The 26,972-nt window shown below is 38.4% G+C and overlaps 1 protein-coding gene across 27 annotated transcripts in view; it reads right to left on the bottom strand.

The window, feature by feature from the left end:
* The window catches only part of mapta (microtubule-associated protein tau a), a 38,172-nt gene extending 11,819 nt beyond the window's left edge, over positions 1-26,353 (bottom strand). For 3 of the 27 annotated variants that reach the window (XM_030163577.1, XM_030163581.1, XM_030163582.1), the window contains exons 1-17: positions 26,226-26,353; positions 18,389-18,536; positions 16,202-16,357; positions 13,207-13,323; positions 11,750-11,869; positions 11,011-11,031; positions 8,840-9,673; positions 8,381-8,415; positions 8,093-8,233; positions 6,592-6,646; positions 6,435-6,473; positions 5,951-6,204; positions 4,368-4,460; positions 3,212-3,304; positions 2,815-2,907; positions 2,272-2,364; positions 53-134 (exon numbers count right to left, since the gene is read on the bottom strand). In XM_030163577.1, the coding sequence (XP_030019437.1) occupies positions 53-134; positions 2,272-2,364; positions 2,815-2,907; positions 3,212-3,304; positions 4,368-4,460; positions 5,951-6,204; positions 6,435-6,473; positions 6,592-6,646; positions 8,093-8,233; positions 8,381-8,415; positions 8,840-9,673; positions 11,011-11,031; positions 11,750-11,869; positions 13,207-13,323; positions 16,202-16,357; positions 18,389-18,518 (2,356 nt within the window). In that variant the 5' untranslated portion in view covers positions 18,519-18,536; positions 26,226-26,353. Of the gene's footprint in view, positions 1-52; positions 135-2,271; positions 2,365-2,814; positions 2,908-3,211; positions 3,305-4,367; positions 4,461-5,950; positions 6,205-6,434; positions 6,474-6,591; positions 6,647-8,092; positions 8,234-8,380; positions 8,416-8,839; positions 9,674-11,010; positions 11,032-11,749; positions 11,870-13,206; positions 13,324-16,201; positions 16,358-18,388; positions 18,537-23,271; positions 23,396-26,225 lie in introns of those variants that run through there. The other 24 variants (XM_030163579.1, XM_030163578.1, XM_030163583.1 and 21 more) reach the window with 24 other exon arrangements.
* Between the last annotated feature and the right edge of the window lie 619 nt (positions 26,354-26,972).

Below are 26,972 nucleotides of genomic sequence, written 5' to 3'. Positions count from 1 at the left end.
ACATGTAAAGATGTCAAAGAAGTGCTTAAAAATAACACTGCAGTGATTTTACCTGGTTTGTGGCGAATGTTGTCTTTCGAGCCGCACTTGGATTGAACGTTGCTCAGATCGATCTTTTTGTGCACAATTTGAATCTGGGTGGGAAATAAAAAAGACAGCAGAGAAAAAAATGACAAAAAGCAAACGTGTGAAATTGAGTGGCATGCAACGAATAAAACTGGACCTGAAAACCCCTGTTAGTTTTCTAAAAGCTGCTTTATTAAAGCTGTCACCTTGTAAATAAAAACAAACCAATTCCAATTCAAGTGGATGTAACATTTTTCCATATTTAATAATATGGATGCGACTCTGTCATCATCATGTCCTTTCACTACGTTAAAGCTCAGAAATGCAGAAAAATGAGCCCGTTTCATGTTTCGTTTATAATTTTTCAGCTCATATTCTGCATTTTCAACATGCACTGCTCATGTTGGCTGCAGATGGGAGCTACTATACTCAGCCATGCATCACAATACAAGCCTCATCACAGGCTCCGCTGTCATGGCCGTTGTCTCGTAACACAAAGCGCTCAGTCTCTCTCTCAGCTGAGGTCATCGCAGCGTTCACAACCACAGACACACTTTGTTGGAGAGGCCGAGGACAGAGACTCTTTGTCACTGTCTAGAGACGTCTTCTCTTTAGGCTTTTTATGGCTCAATTGATTCTATTTACGGTCAAGGAAAAGTCTAAACAGGACAGATTTTCTTATTTAATGTTGAATATTTGGTCCAGGTCAGTCAACGTTAACATCCACATACAATCATGCAGGATGTTTTAGGGGCCAGGTTGGACACGTCTTCACACAGATCACGGTCAAAGTGACAGGCACAGATTCAACAGAGTTATCAAGCTTCCATTAGACCAGGGATGTCCAACCCCGGTCCTTGAGATCTACTATCTTGCATGTTTTAGATGTTTCCCTCTTCCAGCACACCTAAACAGTTGTTATCAGTCTTCTGCAGAGCTTGATGATTGGCTTATCACTTGAATCAGGTATGTTGGAAGGATACATCTGGGTGCTGGTCCCTAAAAACAGGACAAAGGGGCTAAAAATTCAAACCAGATGTAGACTAATGTTATGAAGTAATTTTGGAAGCACTTTGGGTCTATTTTAAAAATAAATATTTACTGAGATAAAAGAGAAACTATTTTTCAGATAAAACATATTTTTTTATTATTTTACATTACATTTAATACAAAAATCCGCATGTAACACATTGAAAAGGACACGAAAATTACACGCTACTATTTTTTCTGATATCTCTTTATTCTCTCACAGGTACATTTTGGGAATTGAACTAATTATGCGAGGCAGAGTGTTTCACAAAAATGGCCGCTGTTGCAAAATCATTTGCGATTTACATGTGTTTAACTGGGCAGGTTCTGCATGTAACGCAAGTGGACACGATGGGTTACATACAAAACCTGGAATGAGACTAAGATTCATGAAAAACCCATGTTTGGATTAGAAAAACCACTAGGATAATCACATTTAATACACTGTCTTTATTTCAAGCCATGTTTTCCAGATCAAATGCACTGACACTTAGGTTTCTCATGTCCCAATTTTGGTCCTATTTTTGGTCCCAATATTTTATTAAAAATTCATAAATTTTGGGATGGTTCAGAGCAAGAGTATAATTTTTTTGCATTTATCTGAGGTCATCATTAGGTACATCCTTGGGGGAAATATGACTAAATTTCTCTTTTATTATTGGGTCTAAAAAGCTGGCAAAGTGTCAGGTACCAAAATGAACCCAGTTTCATAGAAGCACCCAAATAAAACATGCAGGATAGTCGCTCTTGAGGACCAGGGTTGGACATCCCTGCATTAGACCATGAGCATCACATAACACTATCAGCTGTGGCACTAAATGACATTAAAGCACTAACTATCAATTCAACAGCTGCCCTCATCAGAACTTAAAAGCAACATAAGGAGTAAATATTCTAAGCGGTGTCTCTACTGTTTAGTCCTGCTCTAGCGAACGATATGAAATGCTCATGACTGTTTATAAGTTGCATGATAATACTGTTAATAGGAGGTGTTAACGGGTTAAGTGTCGGGAGTATCGAGGTCAGAAGGATATGGGTTTAGCACAGACAGGAGGTTTTCGTGCAGATTGACATCCTGCTCCTTTGTGAAGATGCATTCAGGAGAAGCAAGAGGATGGGATTTGGCTACAGCTGCATATCTGCAGTTTGCCAGGGGCCAATCCCTTATCTACTCACATTGCCACCACCAGGTACATGTTTTATATTATCTTTGGAGCCACACCGGGACTGCACATTGGTTAAGTCCAACTTCTTATCAACAATCTGTACCTGAAAAGTCAATATGTAGGGAAAAAAAATACTGTTACCTTGAGAAAGCAATAGCAGCAGAGTAAGCTGCAAATGAGGACCATTTCTGAAGAGGAAAACTGATCTTGGAGGGAGGAGAATGAGGCTGAGGGGAGTGCAATCTAATCAGAGAACGTGGTCGACTAGGCAGGATGGAAAAGGACATAATGTGTTTTCTTTTTAAGTCTCGGTGTGATGATCGTGACTGTAGAGCTACTCAACACTGACATGAACTGATCCTTTTACGTACTCCATTTCACAACCTACAGGAGCATTTTCTTTGCAGCCACACATAGACTGCACACCACTGCAGTCCACCCCCAGGTCAGGAACAATAAAAGACCACTGTCCATTTTTACCAAGAGTTGGTTTTGATGATCATAACTGTAGAGAAACTCAAGACTGGAGCTAAGTTCATCCCAAGTTACTCACATTGCCGCCACCGGGTGCATGTTTCATATTGTCTTTGGAGCCACACTTAGACTGGACATTACTATAGTCCACCTTCTGATCAAGAATTTTAACCTGTAAAAGTGCAGAGGTAAGGGGAAAGACCGTTACCCTTGAGATACCGTGAGTAGTAAAGCTGAAGGTGAAGAGTGAGACACTACTGTAATGACAGGAAGTCAGCCGTTTGTTAGAAAGAATTTAACACGAATGGAATAAATGTAGCCGCTGAAATCTGAAATTATGCTTTTTGTAATGGACTGACTCCTCCATAAAATGTCCTCTGATAGCAGCAGAGGCACCAACTACAGGAGGTGAGATAAAAAAGATGATCTGTTATTCAAGTGATGGTCAAAGTGTCTGAGCGTCCACATTTTCTCACCTTGCCACCTCCAGGTGTGTGTTTTAGGTTGTCTTTAGAACCGCAGCGAGACTGGACGTTACTTAAGTCCATCTTCTTATCGAGGATTTGGACCTGTGAAGGAAAAAAACAACTCTTTTAGACAGAAGATGTGGAAGTTTAAAAGGGGATCAAACCAGACGGAGGAAGTAAGATGTTATTGAAGACTGAACAACATATTTTGAAATATATAAATGAAAGCTGCCATCTGAAACTGTGCACACTGTTACAAACTGAGAGTGAAGTACACTGAAACACTGCTCTATTTGTGCCAAGGTCGCTCAAGTTCATGAACCTTGGTCTGAGCTGGAACGTACAGTAGTTGATTTCAGTCCACAAAAGCAGATCAGTCATTAAAGAGAGAAGCAGCACAGGTGAGATGCAACAAAGCTATACATGATGGGATATTTCAGCTCTTCACAATTTTATGTTGAGGAACATTTTTCTGAAATTGTTCCACAATTTGTTGATGCAGTTTCTCACAGCTTGGTGAACCTCTGCCCATCTTTACTTCTGCAAGACTGCCTCTTTAAGACGCTCTTTTTATACAGAGTCATGTCACTGACCTTATTATTATTTGTAAAATGTTTCTCCAGATGTTTCTTTTTAGTACCATGTACTTTTCCAGCATTTTGTTGCTCCCATCATAACTTTGTAAAGACATGTTATTCCCATCTTATCCAAATTAGACAGATTTTACTCTAAAAATTGCGCATTTTTTCATGATTTCATATGTTTTCTATGTTCATTGTGATAGAATATGGAATTGTAAGATTTGGAAATCATACTTTTTTTGGAATTGAGAGCGATGGGAGACATATCCAAACAATAAAACAAGCAGGTTTTTGCATCTCACATGAATTTATAAAATATCACAATATACCAGTTTTACTACTGTAAAAAATAGGTTTTTGGCTTTAACACTTTAATCACTGTGGTTTTAAGAACTACAAGAAGAAATATTTAATCTGATAATTATGACTATGTGTCCTCAGATGTCTAAACTGGACATTAAAGTCCATTTTCTTACTCTTAACAAACAAAAGAGCACCTTTGTTTTACCAAAAGTTGGTTCTGATGATCATAACTGCAGAGATACTCAAGAATCTGATGTTGAGTTCATCCCTCAGTTACTCACATTGCCGCCACCGGGTACATGTTTCAAATTGCCTTTGGAGCCACACTTAGACTGCACAGTACTATAGTCCACCTTCTGATCAAGGATTTGTACCTGGAAAAATGAAAAGGTTAGCTTTTAGATTTTGAGGGAAGATGAGAGTTGACAAATGAGCTTGTGAAACCTGTAAAAAACAGGTCGAAAGGAAGAGATAACTGGGGAATGTGCACAGTGCTGTTAGGAATATCACATAATCTTTGTTTTTTTTAAATGTGCTATTCAACAGTTGACCTGAGGGATGAAGGTAAATAAAATGCACACTTCACAGAGATGTTAAAAAACCTGTATTACATTACACCATGTTCCTCAGTCAAACATTAGCTCCTTAAACTTAAAAGAAACAGACTCTATAAAGTTTATTTATACATATTTTAGTTTTTTGCCACTCAAATGGCAGGACAATAAAGAAAGCTGTTGACTAATTTCAACTCTGAATCAAAATGTAGTACACTGGAAAAAATCAAAATCCTACCAAGTGTATTTTTCTCATTTCTAGTCACACGCAGTGAGTATGTCACTCACCTCTGTGGGTAAAACTGTAGTGTTCAAAGTAGAAGACGTGGATGTGCAGAGGGTGTGGTATTAGAGTACTCACTTGTGTAGTTGCTTTTAATTCTTTTATGTGGATTGGTGGTAGAATATTCACTGCAAAAATCTAAATCTTACCATGTGTATTTTTCTCATTTCTAGTTAAAATATCTCATCACACTTAAAATAAGACGTAATCACCTAAAGAGTAACTTTTCAATGAGATATAAGAACTTATTTTTAGACAATAGATATTGAAAATCTTATTTCAAAAAATCTTACCAAGATAAATTTCACTTGTTCCATTAGCAGATTTTTTTTTTTTTTTGCTTAATTCAAGATTTTTTTGCTTAATTCAAGCAAAAAAATCTGCCAATGAAATAAGTGAAAATTAGATAAAATGTAAAATATATTACTATATAAAAATAAGTTCTTATATCTCATTGAAAAGTTACTCTTTAGGTGATAATGTCTTATTTTAAGTGTGATGAGATATTTTGACTAAAAATGAGAAAAATACACTTAGTAAGATTTTGATTTTTTCAGTGTAATGACTTGATTTCAAGTGTCTCAATCTTAAACTATTAATCTCCATAGTCCAAAAATACAAGACGGCAGAATCAGTGAAACACCCAACACACGACTGTAGCATACACGAAATTAAAACTAAGACTTGGAGCAGTTTCAGTGTTAAAATCATCTTCACACACACACACGAAGTTGTTGATCACAAAACACAGCGCACACACACACACACACACACACAATACGTGCACATACTCACACAGAGGAATGAAAACAGTGTACCGCTAGACGCCAACGTAAAGATCAGAAGGCAGATTGAAGTTTTTGTTTTAGAAATGTCTGAGAGATTTACACACACTGCAGTTTATTAAAAAAGTGAAAAGACTACGATCACATGTGTGTATGTAGGATTGTATAAACTTCCATCTGCAAACTGCACCTTGGTACACTGTAGGGACAGTAGAAGAAGAAGAATGTAGAATAGAGGTTACCCTGCCACCACCAGGCTGATGTTTGAGGTTGTCTGTGGATCCGATCTTGGACTTGACGTTCTTCAGGTCTGGCATGGGTGCTGCAGCAGCCAGAGGGGCGGGGGGGCGGCTCTTCAGGGAACCTGGGGATTTGGGTGTAGAACGCACCACCGCGACCTTCTTCACTTTGTTGGCTTCAGCCAATGACTTCGCAGACTGCGCTTGGCTCGAGGGAGATTTGGGAGTACCGGGGCTGCTCTGTCCACTCTTGGCATCTTAAGTAATTTAACATGCAATGGGTCAGAAGTTTCAAACACGTACCATTAGTGTGGAACCAAGAAAAATACTTAAAAAACAATACTATCAAAAAATTCTTAAAAACTGCTGACTACAAGCGGACCAAGTTTGATCCAGGACAGACTGGATCAGACTGTGGTTGTGTGGCCATGCGAGGCAGAAAGTGCTCTCTACGCGTTTTTGCATTGCATTTTTTTTTTTTTTTTACCTTTTTCAAATTTTGGAGTGGGAAGTTTCTTGGCACTAGCTGTATCACAGAAAATATGACACATAATAAGTAATCCTTTTCTTGGGAAATAACAAAAATGAAAATCTAAAAAACACAAATCAAATTAAATTAAAATGATGGCTCCTAGGCTTCATACCTGGTTGAGTTCTAGCAGCAGTTTTGGCTCCTGGGGTCTGAGACTTCACACCAGCCTGCAAAATGAAAGAAAAAAGGAAAACCATTTTAGAGTCACAGTAGAAGTGGGGGTTTTTAAGCTTGTGTTTTTATTCTGCTGTGCAATGTGCAGCTCAGCAATCAAGACACAGTCCAGTTAAGGATGGAGTGGTTATTACTGGATCAAATACTCAGTTTTAGTTTTAATGGCATGAGACAAGTCTTGTTTCCTCTCAGACCACTTGAATTAAAGTATGCTGAAAGTGACATGCAGAATTTTTTGCTCAATGGTGTCACCCTGACGCTTTAATGAAATGTATTTCATTTATTTTATGGTATAAGTTTTGAAGACTAATACTGCAGATGTGCACTGACTGCCATAAAGTTGGAATAATTATGTTTTCAGACGCATTTGTGTTTTTATTCCTATTTATACATATCAGTAATCACCTTTAACCAGCTACAGTGATTACATAAAGAGTCCCAGTTACATTTTATTTATCAAGAATAAATCACATTGTCACAATCATTTCATGAGAAGAGGTAAAAATATTTATTCCAACTTTTTAGGCAACAGTGTATATTGGTTTGGGGTGGAAAGGGTGGGATTAAATAGGTTGCACTTGCTCCCACTCCTTTTGAATTAAGTTAAGTTATATTTTGTTTTCAAATATAAGTTTTCATTTTTTCTTGACATTGTATTTCTAGGCACAAAAGAAGGATTATTACCCTGCCCGCTGAAGGGGAGGCAAGGGGCATTGTTTTTGGTTCGGTTTGTTTGTTTGTTTGTTTGTTAACACTCTATCAGCAAAACTATTGGTTGAATTCATACCAAATTGGGTTCATAGATTGCCAGTGACCCAGAATAGATGTCATTATATTTTGGGAAAAGCAGATCAAAGTTTAAATTTTTTTATGAATTTTTTATATCGTTTTTTTTTCCCCATTTACTTATAATGGGCAAAATTTCACATGTCTGTAGCAGCAAAACCATTGATTGAATTCATACCAAACTGACTTTATAGATTGCCAGTGACCCAGAATGGATCTCGTTACATTTTGGGAAAAGTAGGTCAAAGTTAAAAATTTTTATGAATTTTCAAAATCTTCCCATTTACTAATAATGAGCGAAATATGTGAAGAGGGGCGGGGTTTGTTGTGCCTGGCACTACTTGTTTTGAAATAATTTGAACTAAACTGAACTCCTTGATCACTAATAATCAGTATCATTGCCCCACATCACTCATCATGCTATTACTCATTACAAATGAGTGTAAAACTGCATTCTCTGAGCAGTCAAGGCTTCAGTTAGTGTCCGACAGCTCCCTTAGCTGTTAGATTTTCTTGACCCTTTAAACAACACTCAAACAGGGAGGCTCAAGAAAACTAAGGGACATCCATCCATCCATCTACTGTGATTACCAGCGCAGAGCTTGGATCTGAAGGTTCAGGTCCGAGCTGAGGCGGGTCCGTCCTGTACTTACTGTGGGCTGCCCGTGCTCTGTGCTGCGGGTTTTAATGGGGATGGAGCTGGGCCCGTTTCGGGAGGAGGCATGTAATTTACTTCCCTTGGTGACTACGGGTGGTCGTTTAGGGGAAGAGGTTGCTTTGGTGGCAGTTTGTTTCTTTTTCATGAAGAATGAAAATGAATGAAAAACAAAAAAAAATCTAAAACAGCTGAAGAATTTCACAAATGAAAAAAAAAAAAAATGGAATGGAGGTGAGGAGATATGAATGTGATGTTAGAGGCTGGTGTCGCTTATGTGTGTTACCTTCTCTGCAGAGCCGTTATCCATCTTTGCTTGAGCTACAGAAGGAAAAAGAAACAGGTTATAGTTGAGGTAGATTCATTTAAATTTGTGTCCACCCAAGTGAAAAATGAAACTTTTTGTGACTAAACATTCGCAGTATGACAAACAAATGAAATCAACATTTTGTGATGCGGGTCTGCAGCATGCAATGTGATAAATGTACAAACAGTGCTTGTGCAAAGCAAAAAGTAGCTACTGGGGCTGCATGACCATCAGAGTGAGCAAGATGGAGAGATGAAATAAAAAGGCAAAGTGGGGAGGGAGGACAACAAGCTTCTCCTTGAGTAAGAGTTCATGTCCATTGAACTAATTTGGAGGGAGTGCTGCATAACATAGAAGCTGCTTTGGAACTTAAAGAAGTGGAAGGAATCAACTGAAGAGGACTAGTTCTGAACTGGTGAATATGACAGCAAAACAGACCTTTGAAAATAGCGACCGGCACCAAAGACTTTCTGGCTGGAGAACTTTGGCGTGTTTTCTGGAGCTCTGCTGAACCCGTGGTCAGAGCCACACTGTTCATCTCTGAGTCATTAGAAATGTCAGACTTTGAATCAGCGACCCTATGCAACAATGAGTCACTTGTGTTATTTTCAGTTGCCGTGTCAGATTGTGTATTTGTTAAAAGGGTATCCGCATCTGAAGTGTTTCTATAGCTACGGGCTTGAGATGAGGGGTCGCGTGGCGGTGGTTCTTCTGAATGGAAAGCTAGTCCAGAATCAAAGCCAGAGCCTGACAATCTGTGGGTGTGAGGCTGTGTTTCTGGGGTGACGCTGTGGGCTCCAGAGTCACTGCAGGACCTTAAAGCTGCACCTTCACTCAGTCTGTCATTAGTGTTTTCACTGGAGATGAGCTCCTCCCCTGGATCAACCCACAAGCCTTTGTCTCCGATTGATGTCAGGTCTTCCAAAGCAGTGCTGCGGACTAAACACACCGCTGACGGGTTGCTGATTTCAGACAGACACTCTGTGGCATCCAGGCTGATGGCCCTATGGGAATCTGCCACTCCAGTCCAATTCAAGCTCCCCCTGCTGGCTTGCATGTCTTCAGAGGCCCATAAAGAGTCACTCAGCCTCTTCCCACACTCTCCAACCCGCCCGTCGTCCAGGCCGGAGGCTGCCTCACTTCCTGGGTCCAAAGAGCAGGACGCTCCCATGCTCATGAAGTCATTGCCCTCACCATTCGATCCGGCTACAGAAGGCTTTGATTCGCCGGCCGCAAATGCGAACTCACTGAGGACTCCAGTAGCGGGCTTTGCTAATTTGTTTGGAAAGCAGATTAATGATGACATTCACAGCACTCGCTTCCCTCTCCCCATTGAAAATAAATTAAAGGACTGGGCAGTTGATAGGAAAATTAAAAACTCTGTTACTGAACTGAGGTGACCAGAAAAACACCAAAACAAAAAACTGAAAGAAAGGTGAAAATGCAAGACCATGAAATGAGAAGTGATCGATGATAGTCAGTTTCACAAAGGATAAAACATAATCGAATTTAAATAAAATGAGATGGAAATGGGTAATAATGCATCACACCGGGGTGACAGACAACAAATGATGCATTCCAGTGAACATAATGAATACCAACCACCTTAATTATACATTTTACTACTTAGTTCTCCTAATCAGTGCTTAATTTAACTGTATATTTATAAATGACCTAATCCATTTCTTTTGTCTTCAGTTAAATATAGAATTCAAATTATATGAAAATAAAGTTTTCAATGATAAAGGGGCAATAAATGGGGTTAAAATTATACTTAAAAATTCAGAGAAATTCATGTTGGTAGGGATGCACAGACATATCAGTGTTGACATCAGCTGTCGGCAGCGGTCAATGTATCTAATGCAGTCATGGAAAAAATTATTAGACCACCCCTTGTTTTCTTTAATTTCTTGTTCATTTTAATGTCTGGTACAACTAATGGTACATTTGTTTGGACGAATATAATGATAACAACAAAAACAGCTCATCAGAGTTTAATTTCAGAGCTGATATTTATCCATTTTCCATGTTTTCTTGATAATAACCAAAATCACTTCAGTTCTTACATCAATATCTACGGCATTGTACTGACAAAAACAGTGCTTTTAGGCATTCCATGTTTTCTTTACTGTCTGTTTTAGTCACATGATACACACAGGAGTTAGTACTTGATTGCATAACCATTGTTTCTGATGACTTTTGATGGTCTAATCATTTTGTCTACGACTGTATGTAAGATTAAAAATAAACCTGACTAATATTACGCTCAGTCAAAGATGATTTATTTGTCTGCTTGGCATTAAATGGGGAATAAATGACATGAAATAACAAGACGACACAGGTATCAGTATCAGCTGTCAGTCAGATTGATCTATTGAATATTGGTATTGAAATTTAACAATCGGTGCATCCCTACATTTCGAAAAATTATTAGGAATTTAACAGTGTTGCTTTATCTAAATGAAACATTGACGCTACAGCATTTACTAAAACATCAGTCAACATTCTTTGAGTTTTCTTATTATTTAGGGCTGTAAGTGTATTCATAGCTAACAGCTGCAAAAAATGAATAGTCTTAAGTGCAATCAATAAAATATAGAGTGGCCTACCTGTTGGAGCTGCTCCTCCTGCTGCAGATTGAACATGATGATGCAGAGGAGAAAGACACAAGAGCATTGTCAGTAATGAGTTTCTGTCATTCATGCCTGATTAATACACTCGCTGCAAAGAAATCAATTCAAAGCCCACATACAGCATGTCTTCCGTTAATGCAAAAAGCCCACAGCAAATAGATCATTCAAAAAGAAAGGGATGAAAATGCAGGCACAGGGCGGTCAGTTTTCCACACAGCTTTTATTTAAGTCTTAACATCCTGTTGTACCACACCTAAGCTGGTGCTCCATGTGGTACTTCAGCTGTTTTTAACATTATTCCATCCATCCACATGACTGGGCGCTGTGCATCTGTTTAACAGATCACACCAGTCTTAAATCAGCCTGTGGTTTGGCCATTCCTTTTCGCTCTGAAATAGCCAAGACGTAAACATCTTTTTGTTAAAAAAAAAAAAAAAAAAAAAAAAAAAAAGCTATATTTGCTACTCAAGCCATCATGTTGCAGCTTTATCCTGAAAGAAGCAAAGTATTAGCTGTCAGAACGAGCATGAACAAAACAGAAGGAAGCCAAGGAGAAACCCACAGCACACTCAAATCCAAACATGGCGCTGAAATGAAAACAAGAAGGTAAGCGTCATTCTAAAACAAATAAAAGAAAGGTCGGCCACTTTGGTTTTAAAACTGAAAGATGCAAAGCTGCTAAAAAGAGGCATAAACTCATTGACAGGAGGCGTACCAGGAGGCCCCTCATTTTCACCAGAGACACCAAGCGGCGCCTCGTCTTCGAACGAGGCGCTCTGCATTTCTGAGATCTCACACACAGCTTCTTTCTCTGCACATGGTTCAGATGCTTCTGCTGCAGGACAAATACATGCCCGTCAGTTACAAAACATGAACTGTTGAACCCAAAGCCAAACTCTAATCCAGACTTTCCTTAAGTTTACTTTTGCTTAATCTGCTGTGAAGTGACATCTTCTGAACATGTGTTGTCTGCGATGCGTCACTTGTGGTACTTCTCATGTCCTGGGACTCATGAGCTGGTTAACACATCAAGGAGACTTTTCACCCAGATGAACCTTATTCCCATACGCTTTGGACAAGCTGTCGGTCCTGATATTTATGATCAAAGCATGCTTGAGCCAGAACGGCCTGGGACTACTGTGGCTAATTCTTACGAGCACAGAGCCCTTGTTTTCCATGTTAGTCTGTGATCTGTAGTCCTTGTGCAGCACTAGGGCCTGATGAGGTGACTACACAGTGTCTGAGTAATAAGCTTGTGTTGTATATTGTTTAGTGTCAGCACAGTTAGTCTGTTCCTGCCTCTCACCAGTAAACGACAGAGTGGACAAAAGGCAAACATACAGGATTCAAAGCATGTAATTGCAAATATAGAGGTAAAAACTGAGAATGAAAAAGAGTGAAAGTGCTGAAACAAAGAGAAGTAAGAGTTAGAAAGCTGAAAGTAATAAAAAAAAACTCCAAGGTCAAAGAAAACCAGCAAACGAAGATGAATTTTTCTGTTTTTTCTATTAACCCATAAAGACTCAGTGTTACTTTTGTGGCAATTCCAATTTTTTTTTCTCTATATTTAACTTTTCTTAAGTGATTTATCAAAATTTATTTATAATATTACCCTCTGTGTTTTGTGTGTTTTTTTGTTTTTTTTTGTGAAAATTGTGTATTTTCCTAAATTTAATTCACTGATCATGTAGATGTTCATAAAAGTTCAGATTAAAGTTGAGGGTTATTGTATCGAAAACAGAGAAAACTCAACAAAAAGTGACGTTTTCAATAAAATCTATCATTAACTGAACATAAACCAAGTGTCTCCATCCACTGTCATTGATCCAACTCCTTGGGTTTTACTGGTGAATCAATGCTGTAGAAGATGAATGTCCAAATGGTTCATATCTGATGACCATGAAAACATGAATAACTGTATTTCACACCAATTATTTACATGTATTGATAGGATTAGTAGATCAACAGATATTAAACATTTTAGATCAGTAGATGGTTTTGGTTGCTGGTGGATGTTTGGGTCTTTATGGGTTAAATATAAAATGATCTGGGGAAAAAAAAAGGGTAAATAAAAGTGAAATCTGCACACCAACTGAAATGAGCTAAACGTGGGTTAGTTGTTAATGTGTCTTTGGTTCAAGCGACATTATGTGAGGATGCAGGAGGGCGTACCAGGATGCACCTCACCCTCCCCTGCAGAGGCACCAGGCTGTGCCTCCTCCTCACAGACGCTGCTCTTTACTTCAGACCCAGACTCCAGACCATTTTCACTGAGCACTGTTTCGTTCTCTGTGAATTGAAGGTAAACTGGAGGTTAAACATAAACCCAGTCAACACCAGTAAAACCGAAAACGACTGCTTCTTAATTATCCAAAGAGGGGCTGTAAAATGAAATAAAAATGGTAAAAATGATGGTGGTAGACATTATTTAATAGACACATCCAGGGCACATGTGAAGTATTTATTCCACTCTGTTTTTAGAAATCATATCAACATTCAGCTTGTGATATTTACTGTAAACAGGAGCAAACACCTCAGACTGAACCAGTTTGACATAATATGAGCAGCTTTCAGCATCGAGTATATAAAAAAGACAGACGATGAATGTAAAATATCCAGTATCACACATTTTTGGACTAAATGTCTCATTGTATCCTACAGCTTGTACTAATATTTAGCTCATATAACTTTCATATTAATGTAACGCCTCCTGCACGACTTTAATGCAATGTGTAAAGGTTGAATATGTTAGTTTTGTGCATTTTTTTTGAGCTTTTGCTTTGAGTCTGTATCAAGTGTTTTGAACACTGTGACACTGTGGATGAGCAGTAGAAAGATAATGAAGAGCCCAGGTAAAAGGTTCTCTACACAGAAATAGTCTACAGGCTGTTATAACACTGGTTTACATTTTTGTGTTTTTTTTAGAAATTATCTGCTTCAGAAATTAAATGTGCTAAATGTTACGTATTCTAATCAGATTAATTGGAAAACAAATGGCAAAAGTGCTGGTTTGCTGATGTTTTCAAGGTATATGATAAAGTGTTATTACACATATATGTACATTTATACAATAGATTTATAAATCTTCCACTAGATAGAAACTGTAAAGTGAATGTACTGTGATGTGCAGACTGTTTTGAAGTAGATCTGGTAGCTCTGACACAAATTTTCCTTTTGAGTAAAACCTATTCTCTTGTTAATTCTCGAATTTCACATTTTGACCTAAGATTGTATCTTAGAAACTTCAGCCAACCAACATTTTGGACTCACACGTTCTAAAATTTCACCTCTTTTATTCTGGAAGCATTTTACTTGTAGACCAGTGTAATCAGTGTAAGAAGGAAAGTAAATCACTATTTGTTGACTAGCTGACAGATAATCAACAAATGACTGGCTCTGAGCACAACACAGACTCCAACACAGACTTTACATGAGCAAACGAACATGAGCAAACCTCACATTAAAAGGAGGAAATATGAAGCAGTATCATATGTTAGTTTATATTAAATCAGCATTGCATATGATTGTCCAGCTCAATTCAGGTTTTATACATATTAGATTACATACAGCAAACCCGCACATGTTTATTTATGTAGACTGGCCACCAGATATACCCTCAAAGACCTGAACAGCCACCAGTGACCAAACACATCTACTGATATAAAATGTTTAATAATATAATAACACAGTAATCCTATTAATACATAGTTATAATTTAGGTAAAATGCAGTTTCTAAGCTTTTCCGCAGCATCAGATATAACCCATTTGGATGTGACTGTACTGATGCTTCACTGTTCTCTTTTATCTTTTTATCTTTATTAATTTATCTTGTCTCTTAGCTGTCTTAACTCTCTCTTTTTTATTAATGTGCTGTAATATATTGTTTTTTAGGGTGTCTATCATCATCAGGCCTGGGACTACAGCAAGATACTAGCCATGTTGGCTAAAGCTGCCCCTTTTTACTGTTATTGATACAGTTAATTAATTGGGATTATCCACAAAATAATAAACTAATAAATGAAATGAAAAATGCAAAGCATTTCCATAGTGAATGTGGAAACATCGTCATTTTCTGCAACACTGATTCACCAGTAAAACCCATGTAGTTTGACAAACGATAGTGGTGGTAGACGCTTCTATTTACATTCATATGATATAAAAGTCACTTTTTCTTGAGTTTTCTCTGTTTTGATGTAATAATATTTTAGTTTACCCACAGCTTTTATGACCATCTACATGATCAGTTAATTAAATAAATGGAAATACCTGATTTTCCATGAAAAATACTAAATGCATTGGGTACATTCATAACATATGGTGCTAAATCATTTAGGAAAGGTTAAATATAGAAAAAAAAAAATCACTTGGAAGCCACAAAATAGTTCAAGGTCTTTCAGGGTTAATCATTAAAACCCAACAATAGAGGTGCAACTCAACAAAAATAAGACAGTTCTAGTAAAGATACTAATCATTTGTACTTTGAAGTGATTGAACCTGTGTGAGTGAGCAGTAGTTTTATAATGACCAGTGGATGCAGGTACTGTATGAACGCTCCAGGTTAAATATTAAACAGATCAACTTTCACATTAAAGCAATGGCAACACTACACTGCAAAAATCAAAATGTTACCAAGTGTATTTTTCTCATTTCTAGTCAAAATATCTCATCACACTTAAAATAAGACACAATCACCTACAGAGTAACTTTTCAGTGAGATATAAGAACTTATTTTTAGACAATAGATCTTATTTCAAGAAATCTTACCATAATAATTTTTACTTGTTCCATTGGCAGATTTTTTGTGTGAATTAAGCAAAAAAAAATCTTGAATTAAGCAAAAAAATCTGCCAATGGAACAAGTGAAAATTATCTTGAATATCTTGAAATAAGATTTATTGTCTAAAAATAAGTTCTTATATCTCACTGAAAAGTTACTCTTTAGGTGATTATGTCTTATTTTAAGTGTGATGAGATATTTTAACTAGAAATGAGAAAAATACATTTGGTAAGATTTTGATTTTTGCAGTGAATACTCTACCACCAATCCACATGAAATAATTAAAAGCAACTACACAAGTGTCTACTCTAATACCACACCCTCTGCACATCCACGTCTTCTACTTTGAACACTACAGCTCTACCCACAAAGGTGAGAGACATACTCACTGTGTGTTTGACCGTTGATAAGTGTGTTGTTTACTTTTGCAGGTGGGTCTGAGTCTGTGCACTGCGTCCTGCTTGTGCGTGAGATAATAAGAAATGGAAACGGGGAGAACGAGTGCACTAGTGAGGGTTGTAAACTAGGAAAGGCTAGACTACGTACTAATTGGCCATATGGTTGATCAGGATAAGGAGAAGACACACATACACATCGTTGACAGAACAGCGCTTACAGTTACATAAGTAATTATCTGACTGGAATGTAATGACTCATTGTGCACAGTGTAAAACTGACAGATGAATGAAGATCTTACCGTGCTTCTCTGGTTAATTATTCCCTGTTTAACAAGCCTTTCAATCGTCAGATGTTGGTGGCACCAGTGAAAGCCTAATTGTTGAGGAACTGAATTGGTAGAAGACGGTACTACAGCTACACGATGACGAGACAGGGTGCGTTCTAAAGGGCCTGACCCAGATGCCTGGATTACAGAGCACAGTGCAGCTGCAGTTGGGCACTCAGGCCCAGTCAGGCATGTCTTGTATCTATTATGTAAAGAGGGATTAAAACAAAGCACAGTTGGAACGCTGGGTCTAAGTCTCTGTCCTGACTCAATACAGACGACACTGAGTTTGAGGAAACTCTATGTGGAAGTAATTTAAAGACCGTGAGATTATGTTATGGGATCAGGGCATTAACATAAAACCATAGTGAGTGAACTGGATGTGTCATTTCATCACAGATCAGGTGTGTCGGATGGGAAAAAGGAACTAAAAAGCAGTATTAATGTTCAATGTTTTCAGCTGCACTTGCGTTAATGTTGCAGCAAAACCTAATTCTATAGATTATGTAATGTCTGTATTAGATCAATCAATCAAAATTAACACAAGATATAAAAACTTTTAATAAAAGTGTCAAAGGCTGGCTAAGGCAAAATCACAGATGCACGCATTTTCAACAATTCTGATTTTACTGTAATTTTATGTAACTTTTACGTGACTTTAAATACGTACATATGCTGTATTCCTGTTTATATATATGTATGTGTATACGAATGTATATATGTGTATGTATATATATATTATTTTTCTAACATCTGTGATTGTACTTTGTCATTTTATGCAACCTTACATGTTTTTTACTTCTCTCTCTCTCTCTCTCTCTCTCTCTCTCGCTTTCTTTCTTTCTTTCTTTCTTTTTTCTCTGCTAAAAGCCTGACGAGGGACTGGAGATGGAAGTTAGCAATATCTATAATCTCTTTATGTGAATCATCAGTTACTACAGGTTGTTTGTAGCAGGTAGAAGTTATACTATGTAATTTGCATTGTCCCTATCAAATAAACTAACTAACAAACTAAATAAATAAATAAATAAATAAATATAAAAAAATATATTTGCACTGCCCGGCCAAAAAAAAAAAGTTGCACATGCAATATTTCACCGCACCACCTTTGGTTCTGATTACAGGAAACATTCACTGGATTTAACTCTGCAAATAGTTCAGATCCTTCCATGGGTAAGTACTGCAGTGGTTAATAATGTTTCAGCTGTAACAGGTTATTAAACTATAACTGATGAGGTAAGTAGCCTCTTCTGTCTTTAACGTCAAAAAGATTGGACAGTGCAAGGGTTGATCAGGGTCATCAGGTTTGTGACACACATTTTCACACATGGATTAGTCACCATAAAGTCCAGACTCTAATGTGGGATGTGATGAAGACTTGATGCAGCTGTCCGATTCTCCATCATCAATAATCAAAAATTAAAGCAACTATGGATGGAAATAATATTATGAACCTTATTGTGACACTATGTAAGCATTATGTGGCAAAATAGATGTGACAGTGAATGTCTCTTGTCAAAACCAAAGGTGGTGCAGACAAATATTGCATGTGCAACTTTTTTTTCACCAGCCAGTGTATATGGAACATTTTCAGGCCTTGACCGACATAAACACTTGTAATCCATACACGCCGCAGCTATAATTTATAAGCTCGTGTTTTTATTTGTCGGACATGATTTCCGGATTGAATCACATCAGAATGTCAGGAATAAAACATCCGGCTATATGTTGAAATGATAAGCAGATTACATCCTGGTTTTCTGTGTCCGTCATGCTGTATTTGCGTTGACATTTTAGCCTTAGTCATTATGTTTACTGGACATTAACTCAGCAGGGTTAGTGGATATCTCACCTTTCATTTGGTGTCCCATCTGGACTCCATTCTCCTGGTGGTGCTGATCGTTTATGGACATGTTTCCTAATGAAGCACTCATGGTGTCTCCAGAACTGTAGCTGTTTGAGGCGTTGTTCATGTAGTCCATTACCGGTCACAGTTTAGGCTGCAAAAAAAACCAAACACAACGCAACCCAAGCCAGTTAAATAAATGGAGATGAGGAGTCAGTCTGTCCATGTCACAGAGCTGGAATCAAACACATGGCTCATGACTATTTTTACATGCAAAGGAAGCTGACAAGGTAGAAAGTCAGGTGTTTGAGATGAAATATATTGATGGCGTACACTTTATCATCCGTCGTACAAAACCTGGTCCGTCACCACTGAATGTAAACAGACACTGTGTCTGTGAAAACCAAGTTATTTATACATCCTGACGTGGGGTCTGCGCTTCATGTTACAGCCTTACAGACAAAAATAGTCCCTCCTGCCCATGTGCTCAGCTTCCTTGCTGTGATAAGTTGCACTTCCTAAACAACCAGTGACCACCTCTGATTCTCTGCTTAGCACCGCTGACTTTTTCCAGCCTCGAACTTCTCTGAAAGTCAATCTCATCCCCGAGCAGGACCACAGCAAGGTTAACGAAAACTAACGAAATGACGAAACCTAGAATTGTAAAAACATTTTCATTAACTGAAATAAATAAAAACTATGATTAAAAGAAAATAACGATAACTAACTGAAACTGTATTGTGTGTTTACAAAACTAGCTAAAACGTATAAAAATTATGGATAAAATTCCCTTCGTTTTCGTCTTTGTCAATGTTGGATTGGTATAAAATCGATTTATTTCCCTCAAGCAATTTTAGCTGCTGGCACAGTCTGTCACTTCTCGTCACTTGTGGTTTAGAGTCGTTTTCTCATCCCCACTCTACCTGGAAACATGGAGACTAAAGTTGGGAGAAAGCAGCAGAGTCCTGTCTGATTTATTTGAATTCGATGGTAAAGAAGATAAAAGATATAAAAAAAACTAAAACTAAGCATTTAGAAAATAACAAAAACTAATAAAAACTAGCAAACCTGCTCTAAAAACTAATTAAAAGTAACTGAATTAGAGAAAAAAAAAAAGTCAAAACTAAATAAAACTAAACTATAATGAAAAATCCAAAACTATTATAACCTTGGGACCACAGAGCCGCCATGTTTTAGTTTTTACAGCAAAAGGTGACACAAAATGACTCATTAAGATGCTAATACTCTACACTTTACTACAGAAGAAACCTCACAGTCCTGACATGCTCACTAAACCAGCGAGATGTGAAGTGCGCCAAATCTCATAAAAAGAGGATTACATATCAGATTAAATCCAAGCTTTCGGTTACATCAGCAGTTTTCAGTTTGAATCATATTTTTTTTCACTGTCCTCTCACACAGTCACTTTCTCTGTCATTGCACAGACATGCAAATTTGCACACCAAGCCAGCGCACAGGGCTTATAGCATAATCAGTCCGGGCATCCAAACTGCTCTTTCTGTTTGTTTCGTGATGAAGACTATGTAAACAGCGTCTGATCTTTATTTTCACCCTCATGCCTGCTTTGGCATACGTTTAATCTCTGACAGCTTCACTTAATATATTTACGCCATTAATGCATATGTTTATTAAGAAAAAGCACTGAAAGTTGGATTAAAAAATGTGTTTACATCTGCGATAGCCATCATTTGCATTCATTTGAGACAACGTTGCCATACATTTTCTGCTCTTTTCAGCCTTATTCTATACAAAACACAGTGTAGTGGCACCTGATGCAATTATCCCTTTATTGGCTGCAATGCCTAAAGTGTTGCCGTGGTTACTCCATCCAATAAGATCTGCTCTAAAGGCTCACTTGGCTCAGCTATGCGACCTTTACTCAGTGTACCTGCATATCTATTGACCTTGGATGTTTAAACAACATTCCACATTCACCACAAACGGCATGAATGGGACAAGTGGCAACCGGATCAGGACTAAAAAGACTTTTGAGAAAACCACAAAAGGGATCATTTTTTCTTGAAACTTGTAGATGATAACACTATCAGACAAAAATGGCACATTCTAAGCTTTTCAGATGTCTAATGTTACCATGTAGAGTATCAAAAAAGCCCAAAAAAAGCCATAAAAAGGAGGCCTTCCTGACATAAAATAGCAGTGTGACGTTTGTGTCCCATAGAAATCCTAATGAATAGTGTACTCTCAGTCCTCACACACAGCTTCGGGACAAACACTCCCATTGTAGCATTACACATGACAGAATCCAAACAACAAGTGAGTTGCACCCTTGCCAACGAAGACAATCCCTTTGAGAGGCGGCTCACTCTACATCCGGGAGCTCAGACGGTTGGAGAGCAAACAAACTCCAGGCTGATAAGAGCTGGATCTTAATCTGATAATCATATACTGTATATTCAGGGTATGTACGGTGGACTGGAATGTCACAAGAAGTTCAAACAAAACCACATTTCTGCAGGTTTTCCTTCATTTTCTCCTGAATTAATGTCTAAAAACTCCAGAGCCTTTATTTCCATCAGTTGTTTCAGGATCTTGAAGGATAAAACATGCACGTTGTTTACACCTGCCAGAGAAAAGAAACAGGACTGCAGCTTTTGTTGAAGCTTCATGAGGGGGAAAAGGCTCAAAGGTCTGCTGATGCAGCTTGTTCCTCTCAGGGGCGTGTGAAAATGTAATCTTGGCACAGGTTTTTGCTCCAGAGTAAAGTGCTCGGATGGTTCTGGAAGGAGAATGGTCAACAGTGATGTTGACACAGCTCCAAGACGAAGCAGTTAGACGTTGCATGACCCCATATGTTAACGCAGAAACGCAAAAGAACCATTTTATTAATGGGCTCGATTTAGGCTCACAAACAGGAAAATGTCACTTTGGCCAGATTTGAGATTGAAAGCATGCGATTTCCCCTTTAAAAAAAAAACAAAAAACTAGAACAGCAGGAAGTTGTTAATGTTTGAGTGGCTATTTTCAGCTGTGTTTTAATACGCATTTTGTGCACCAGTGAACTTGCTATTTATGGAAACAGGACAGTGTGGAATTCATTGAAGTTAACATACAGTGGCTGGGTTCATGTTAATCAGGGACATGAACACTAATATCTCATTATTGCTCCAAATATGTATATTTTCTGAATCTCACATGTGTCATCTAAACATACTGCATCTGCATACTCTGGATTACACCTTATTCCAGTTGAAACATACAGATATTACTTGAGGAACATTCTTTGGACATTTATAATCTGCTTCTCAATATGCATCTAAGTCTATCACAACAAAAACACATGGTTTAAGAAATCCAGAGTATGAATGTAATGCGTCTTATGTTAGTGGAATATTCTATTTCATTAGCCATGTAAACACCTTAGCAAGCCTACTGTCTAGAAAACTAAATATGTTCTCAGTGTGACACGCGTGTTTTTAACAGTTTATGACAAAATTAGAGGTCTGTGGCACAGAGGAATAGAAACCATATCAGACAAAGGCTATAGAACACTGCTCTGAGTTCAAATGTGCTAATATTTACATATGTTAAAGGTGGAAAACAAATAACAGAAGCTGATGTTGGCGGATGTTTTCAGGACTTATGATAAACTGGTATTATCTACAATACTTACAAACAGGTTTATGTACGTCATATAATAGATTTAGAAATCTTAACTGTAAGGACATGTAAAAGTGATTCATATATATCTATAACGGATAGTAATTGATTCAAATACATTATTACAAATATTAAATTATTTAAGTCATTTTTGTATTTTGGCTGCCTGCACCGCTACCGCCGCCACAATAATACTAGCAAATTACACTACAGGTATTATTATTATTATTATTATTATTATTATTATTATTATTATTATATAATTTTGAATTATTAGAACAATTATTATTTTCCCCCTCACTCCCCTTTAGTTGCTCTTTACATTTATTATCTTTTTCATTGTAATATGATGTTGTCATTTTTGTTGTTTGTTATTACTCTGTCATTGTTGCTGTTTTTGGTTTGTTTGTTTATTTGTTTGATTTCCCCTTTGTTTATGTGTTGTTGTTGTTGTTGTTGTTGTTGTTGTTTTTCTGTCCACAATGTCTTGTTTAAAAAAAACAAAAAACAAAAAGTGAATTATACTCTTGTGTGCAGACAGTGTTTTGGAGATGAGTTGTAAGATTAGAATAAACTCTGTTCTTGCACTGATTCATAAAAAATTTAACTGAAAACTAGAACTGGAAAACTACAGACAGATGACTCGTACTTTTAAGTGCTAAAACATCACTGCATTTCATCTGGAAGCTTTTGATTGTCAACCAGTGTAATGTTTCATGTGTATTTGCTTATATGTTGAGATTGCTGACAATAAATAACACATAAAAGTAGTGCAATCACATAAATTAACTTGGAGATAAACTAGAGGAGTTCATATTGGTGGTAATAAAACAGTTTAGAACTGCAGGTCTAATCATGTTTTTGATGAAGTGCTGTCATAAAAACAAAATGAAAAATAATAAAGGCTCGTTAGAGGTTCCAGACGCAGCAACGGCTTGTTCGAATTGTTGCTTTGCTCGACAAAATGTACAAAAGAGACAGTCACTTCACAGTACGTCTGGAGATGTGCAGCAAATCCCCACGTCTGAGAATCTGACAGCGATGTTGACAGACTGCTCCATACAGAACATGATTATTGGTTTTAAATGAATAATATGTGCTGATTGATTGGTTGTATCGTTGGCTGAATGGATAAATACCAAATACAAAGTGGTCTGCCTGGATGCTGTGTGTGCGTGTGTGTGTGTGTGTGTGTGTGTGTGTGTGTGTGTGTGTGTGTGTGTGTGTGCATGTGTGTGTGCAGGCCTCACCAGTGCTGCCTGTAGTTCAGTACAGACTAGGATGCTGCTCTCATGCTCTCATGCTTGATTGCCTCTGTATCTCTGACCTACTTTCCTCATCATTCCCTCTCTGTTCTTGCCCAGCCTCCAGCCTCCACAGACACAGACTGACTCTACCTTTCTAATGTGGTGGGCCCGGCCCTGCAGCGAAGGGGCTGGAGGTAAAGGCGGGTTCCATTTTACCCTCCATCTGAGCACCAGAGAGGAAACATCTTGCAGACTTACTCCACGCACACATCACTGGAATATTTTCCACTTTTTGTTTTTTTTTAGAACTCCAGAAGGTCAAACACACCCATGTACCTTTTCACACAAATCATTACAAAGACGCTGATGTCGTGACATCTTTGGCAGATAATTACTACGTTCCATTTTCAGTTTCTTTGAAGATAATTTGTAGCAAAACAAACCTGACAACATTATTGAGTCCACAGACATTCAGATTATGAGGAAGTCTTCTTGTGTTGTCATAGTATAAAGTAAAACTCACTAATGTTCCAGCTGCTGCTTGTATCAATATGTACACAAGACCCGGAGCTACAACTAGATACTCCACATACACACACACACACACCCTGGTCTGCTGCTGTGATGAAGTCTTATCGGTGCAATGAGCCAAGCTCCTCCATCAGCATGGTGCCAATTAAACACACACAAGAATGCAGTTTAAAGCCTGCTGTGGCTTTTCCTCTTCTTTTTAACAAGAAGACGCGACCGGAAACAAGTCACAGACACACATCATCATCATGACGTTACAGCTTTTTCATTTCCATCTCATCTGTGTCTTCTGTTTTTTTGGGGTTTTTTTTTTGGATGAATCACAACACAGAACCTTTGGACTTGCATAAAAAATGTGCACATAGCAGGAAGTAGATCAGGAATCTCAATCATTTACGTAAAAACCTGGACTGGAGAGAAGCAATTTAAATCATGTAGCTGATTTTGCCAGCCTAAGCTCCTCTAGCAGGTCTTTTCGAAAATGAGGCTGACTGGATGCGGTCACCTTTGGACCCGAGCCTACATGAGGCAATAGGCTGTCAGTCTTTGCTAAATGGAGCACTTCAATGTTGATTCATTTCATAATACTGTGGCATCAGGACGTGCCAGTGAGGTTAATGACAGAATGAAGTTGGCAGCCAAATTCATAAGAGTGATTGTGTTCACTTCAAGGCCTCGAATGCAGCAGCACGGATACATTTATGAGAAAATACTGTCCATCCATTTAATCTTCCAATAAATCTTTAAAATTAATAATAAGTTGCAGATATTCTGAAATCCATGTGCAGGAGTTCAGCTGCTTGATATGATTGATACCTCACTGCATGCATAGCAACACATTTCTCCAGAAACATACCAGAGGGTTGCACCAACTTGCTGAAGAATTATTTGTGCAGATCTGACAGAGTCTATCAACCCAACACTGACGCTCACAGTCACATATTTTATGGCTCCCAGCTGCGGTTACAGACTACAACATGCCCGTTTCCCCTCCTTGGTGCACAAAAATCAATGTAACTAGTACCGCAAAAAGCTCTTCCTACGAGGGTGGGAAAGAGGTGTGTCTGACAGAGAGGGAGAGGGAGAGAGGGAGGAAGGAAGGCGAGCAAAGAGAGAGATAGATGGTCTTTCTGTTCATTTGTGTGAATCCACCCCAGTCCATCAAACTAAACAGGTCTCATTTACTGGGACGTAAACGCCACACGGAGGCCTATTGTTTTATTTGGAGTGCTTAAAGAGGTTTACGCTGAAAGCTTTTGCATGCACGCGTTCATACACCTACTGTGGATCAGATCGTGTCCACTGACCCCGGGAGGATTACTGAAGAGCCCATATGTGTCAGATAAGCAGCCTGCTCCACTGCTCGGCCTGGGTGGCGGTGGAGACGCTGCGCTGCTGTGCGGACAGTCTCCACTGTTGATCAAATGAAAAATGGGCTTGGCATTTGCGCACAGGCGCCGCATCATTCCCATTCCCTCTCCTCTTTGTAAATAATGGAAGAACATGAACATACAGGATTTTTACGCACGCAAATGGAGACGCACTTACACCAGGGATTCGATTGCGCATTGCATTTAATACAGATATCCCTTTACGCAGAATAAAGAAGCATGCATGTGAGCCACGTATAGCTATGCTTGAAGCCATTTAGGCCTTCAGATGCAAGAAAGAAGCGAAAGATCCAGAATAGAGGGAGGGAGACCGACAGCTCAGTCCATGTTCTGCCACAAGTCACACTGCGCTCAAGTAATCCACACAAAGAAAAGCAGGCAACAAAACAAATTAGAGTCATAAACACACCAGTAACATTGCATTGTGCTCCTCTGGGGGATCCTTTATTAATGAGATTAGAAATATTCTCACGGATTAGGGTTGTTAGAACGCGGTGGACAACATCAGTCAGACTGAAAGAGAAGCAGGACCTGCTCCGGAGATGGTGATGGAGACATTTTCACCGAGAAGGAGCAGAAAATATGCAATGTCGTGTTTGTATGGGAGGGTGACTGCTTCTCCGACGTCTACTGTTTCCCCTGTTGGAGCTATGATGGCTGCAACAAAAACACGTTTCAGTGTTTATTGTAGATGGGGATCGATGAGGATGGAGATCGCACGCATTTTTGGGTTTGTTTTTTTTTTTTTAAAGCCCAAACACGTGAAATGCGTCTTTACTGTGCGGATTTAGCCTTTACTGCCTTATGATGGAGGAAAATGTCTATCATTCATGTGCACAGTGTTTCTATACGTGTAACGCAAAGAGGCCCAACCTCTCCCACCTCATGCAAAAAATATTAAGTGACAACACGAAATGCCGATGGAGAATGACGACGCACCGTTTCGCCCGCATGTCACCTGCTCATACAGCCCTTCTAGTCTGGCTGCATTAATACTGGGTCGGCCTAATAATGAAAATATGTCGGTTTTCTTACCTGAGTGCAGACAGCGGTGTTGTCTCTTCAGCGGCAGTCGCTCACCGGGCGCACAGCTCGTCCTCGTAGTTCTGCGTCCGGCCGGAGCGCGGCGCTGCGGAGCGCAACCCGGCGCACAGACTGGTCTGAAACGCAACCTGTGTGCACCATGGACCCCGAGCAGACACCCAGACCAGCTGGGTCCTGGTAGAGGCAGATGACAGAAGGAAACGTTTACATTCTTTATAAGGACCCTCAGTGTGCCTCCAAACTGACCTTTCATTTCATTTTCATTTCATTTATTTATTTATTTCGAACATGCAAAGAAAAATAAAACAAAACAAAGCAAATTAAAAATAACATTTAAATGGACAGAATCTACCTTCAAGCACATACAAGTCTGAATATTGCATGGTCGAAAAGGAGTAGGAAGAAGTATGAACTTACCTTTAACATATAAAAGTCCTGGATCAAAAATCAAAACATCTTCTTTGTGTCTGAATTACATATTTTTTTATTTTAATTTTTAATTTATTATTCATTTTTTATTTGTTAACTGACCTTTGCCTCAACTTTACACGTACAGTCTTTTTTTTTTTTTTCCTTTGGTATTATTCTTTTTCTTGTGAAGATCTTCAATGACCTTGTCCAGTCTGGAATTTTCTGTGTCTTCTTCCCATTTTAATCAGTTTTAACCTTGTGATAACTTTTTATTTCATACACTTATTGTAGGCCACATATCAAACATAAACATATATCCTCAGTATT

The sequence above is a fragment of the Sphaeramia orbicularis genome, chromosome 19 (assembly GCF_902148855.1).
Source record: "Sphaeramia orbicularis chromosome 19, fSphaOr1.1, whole genome shotgun sequence".
NCBI classification, from domain to species: Eukaryota; Metazoa; Chordata; class Actinopteri; order Kurtiformes; family Apogonidae; genus Sphaeramia; species Sphaeramia orbicularis.
Note: the sequence above shows the minus strand (reverse complement) of the source record. Positions and strands in the feature narration are given on the sequence as shown.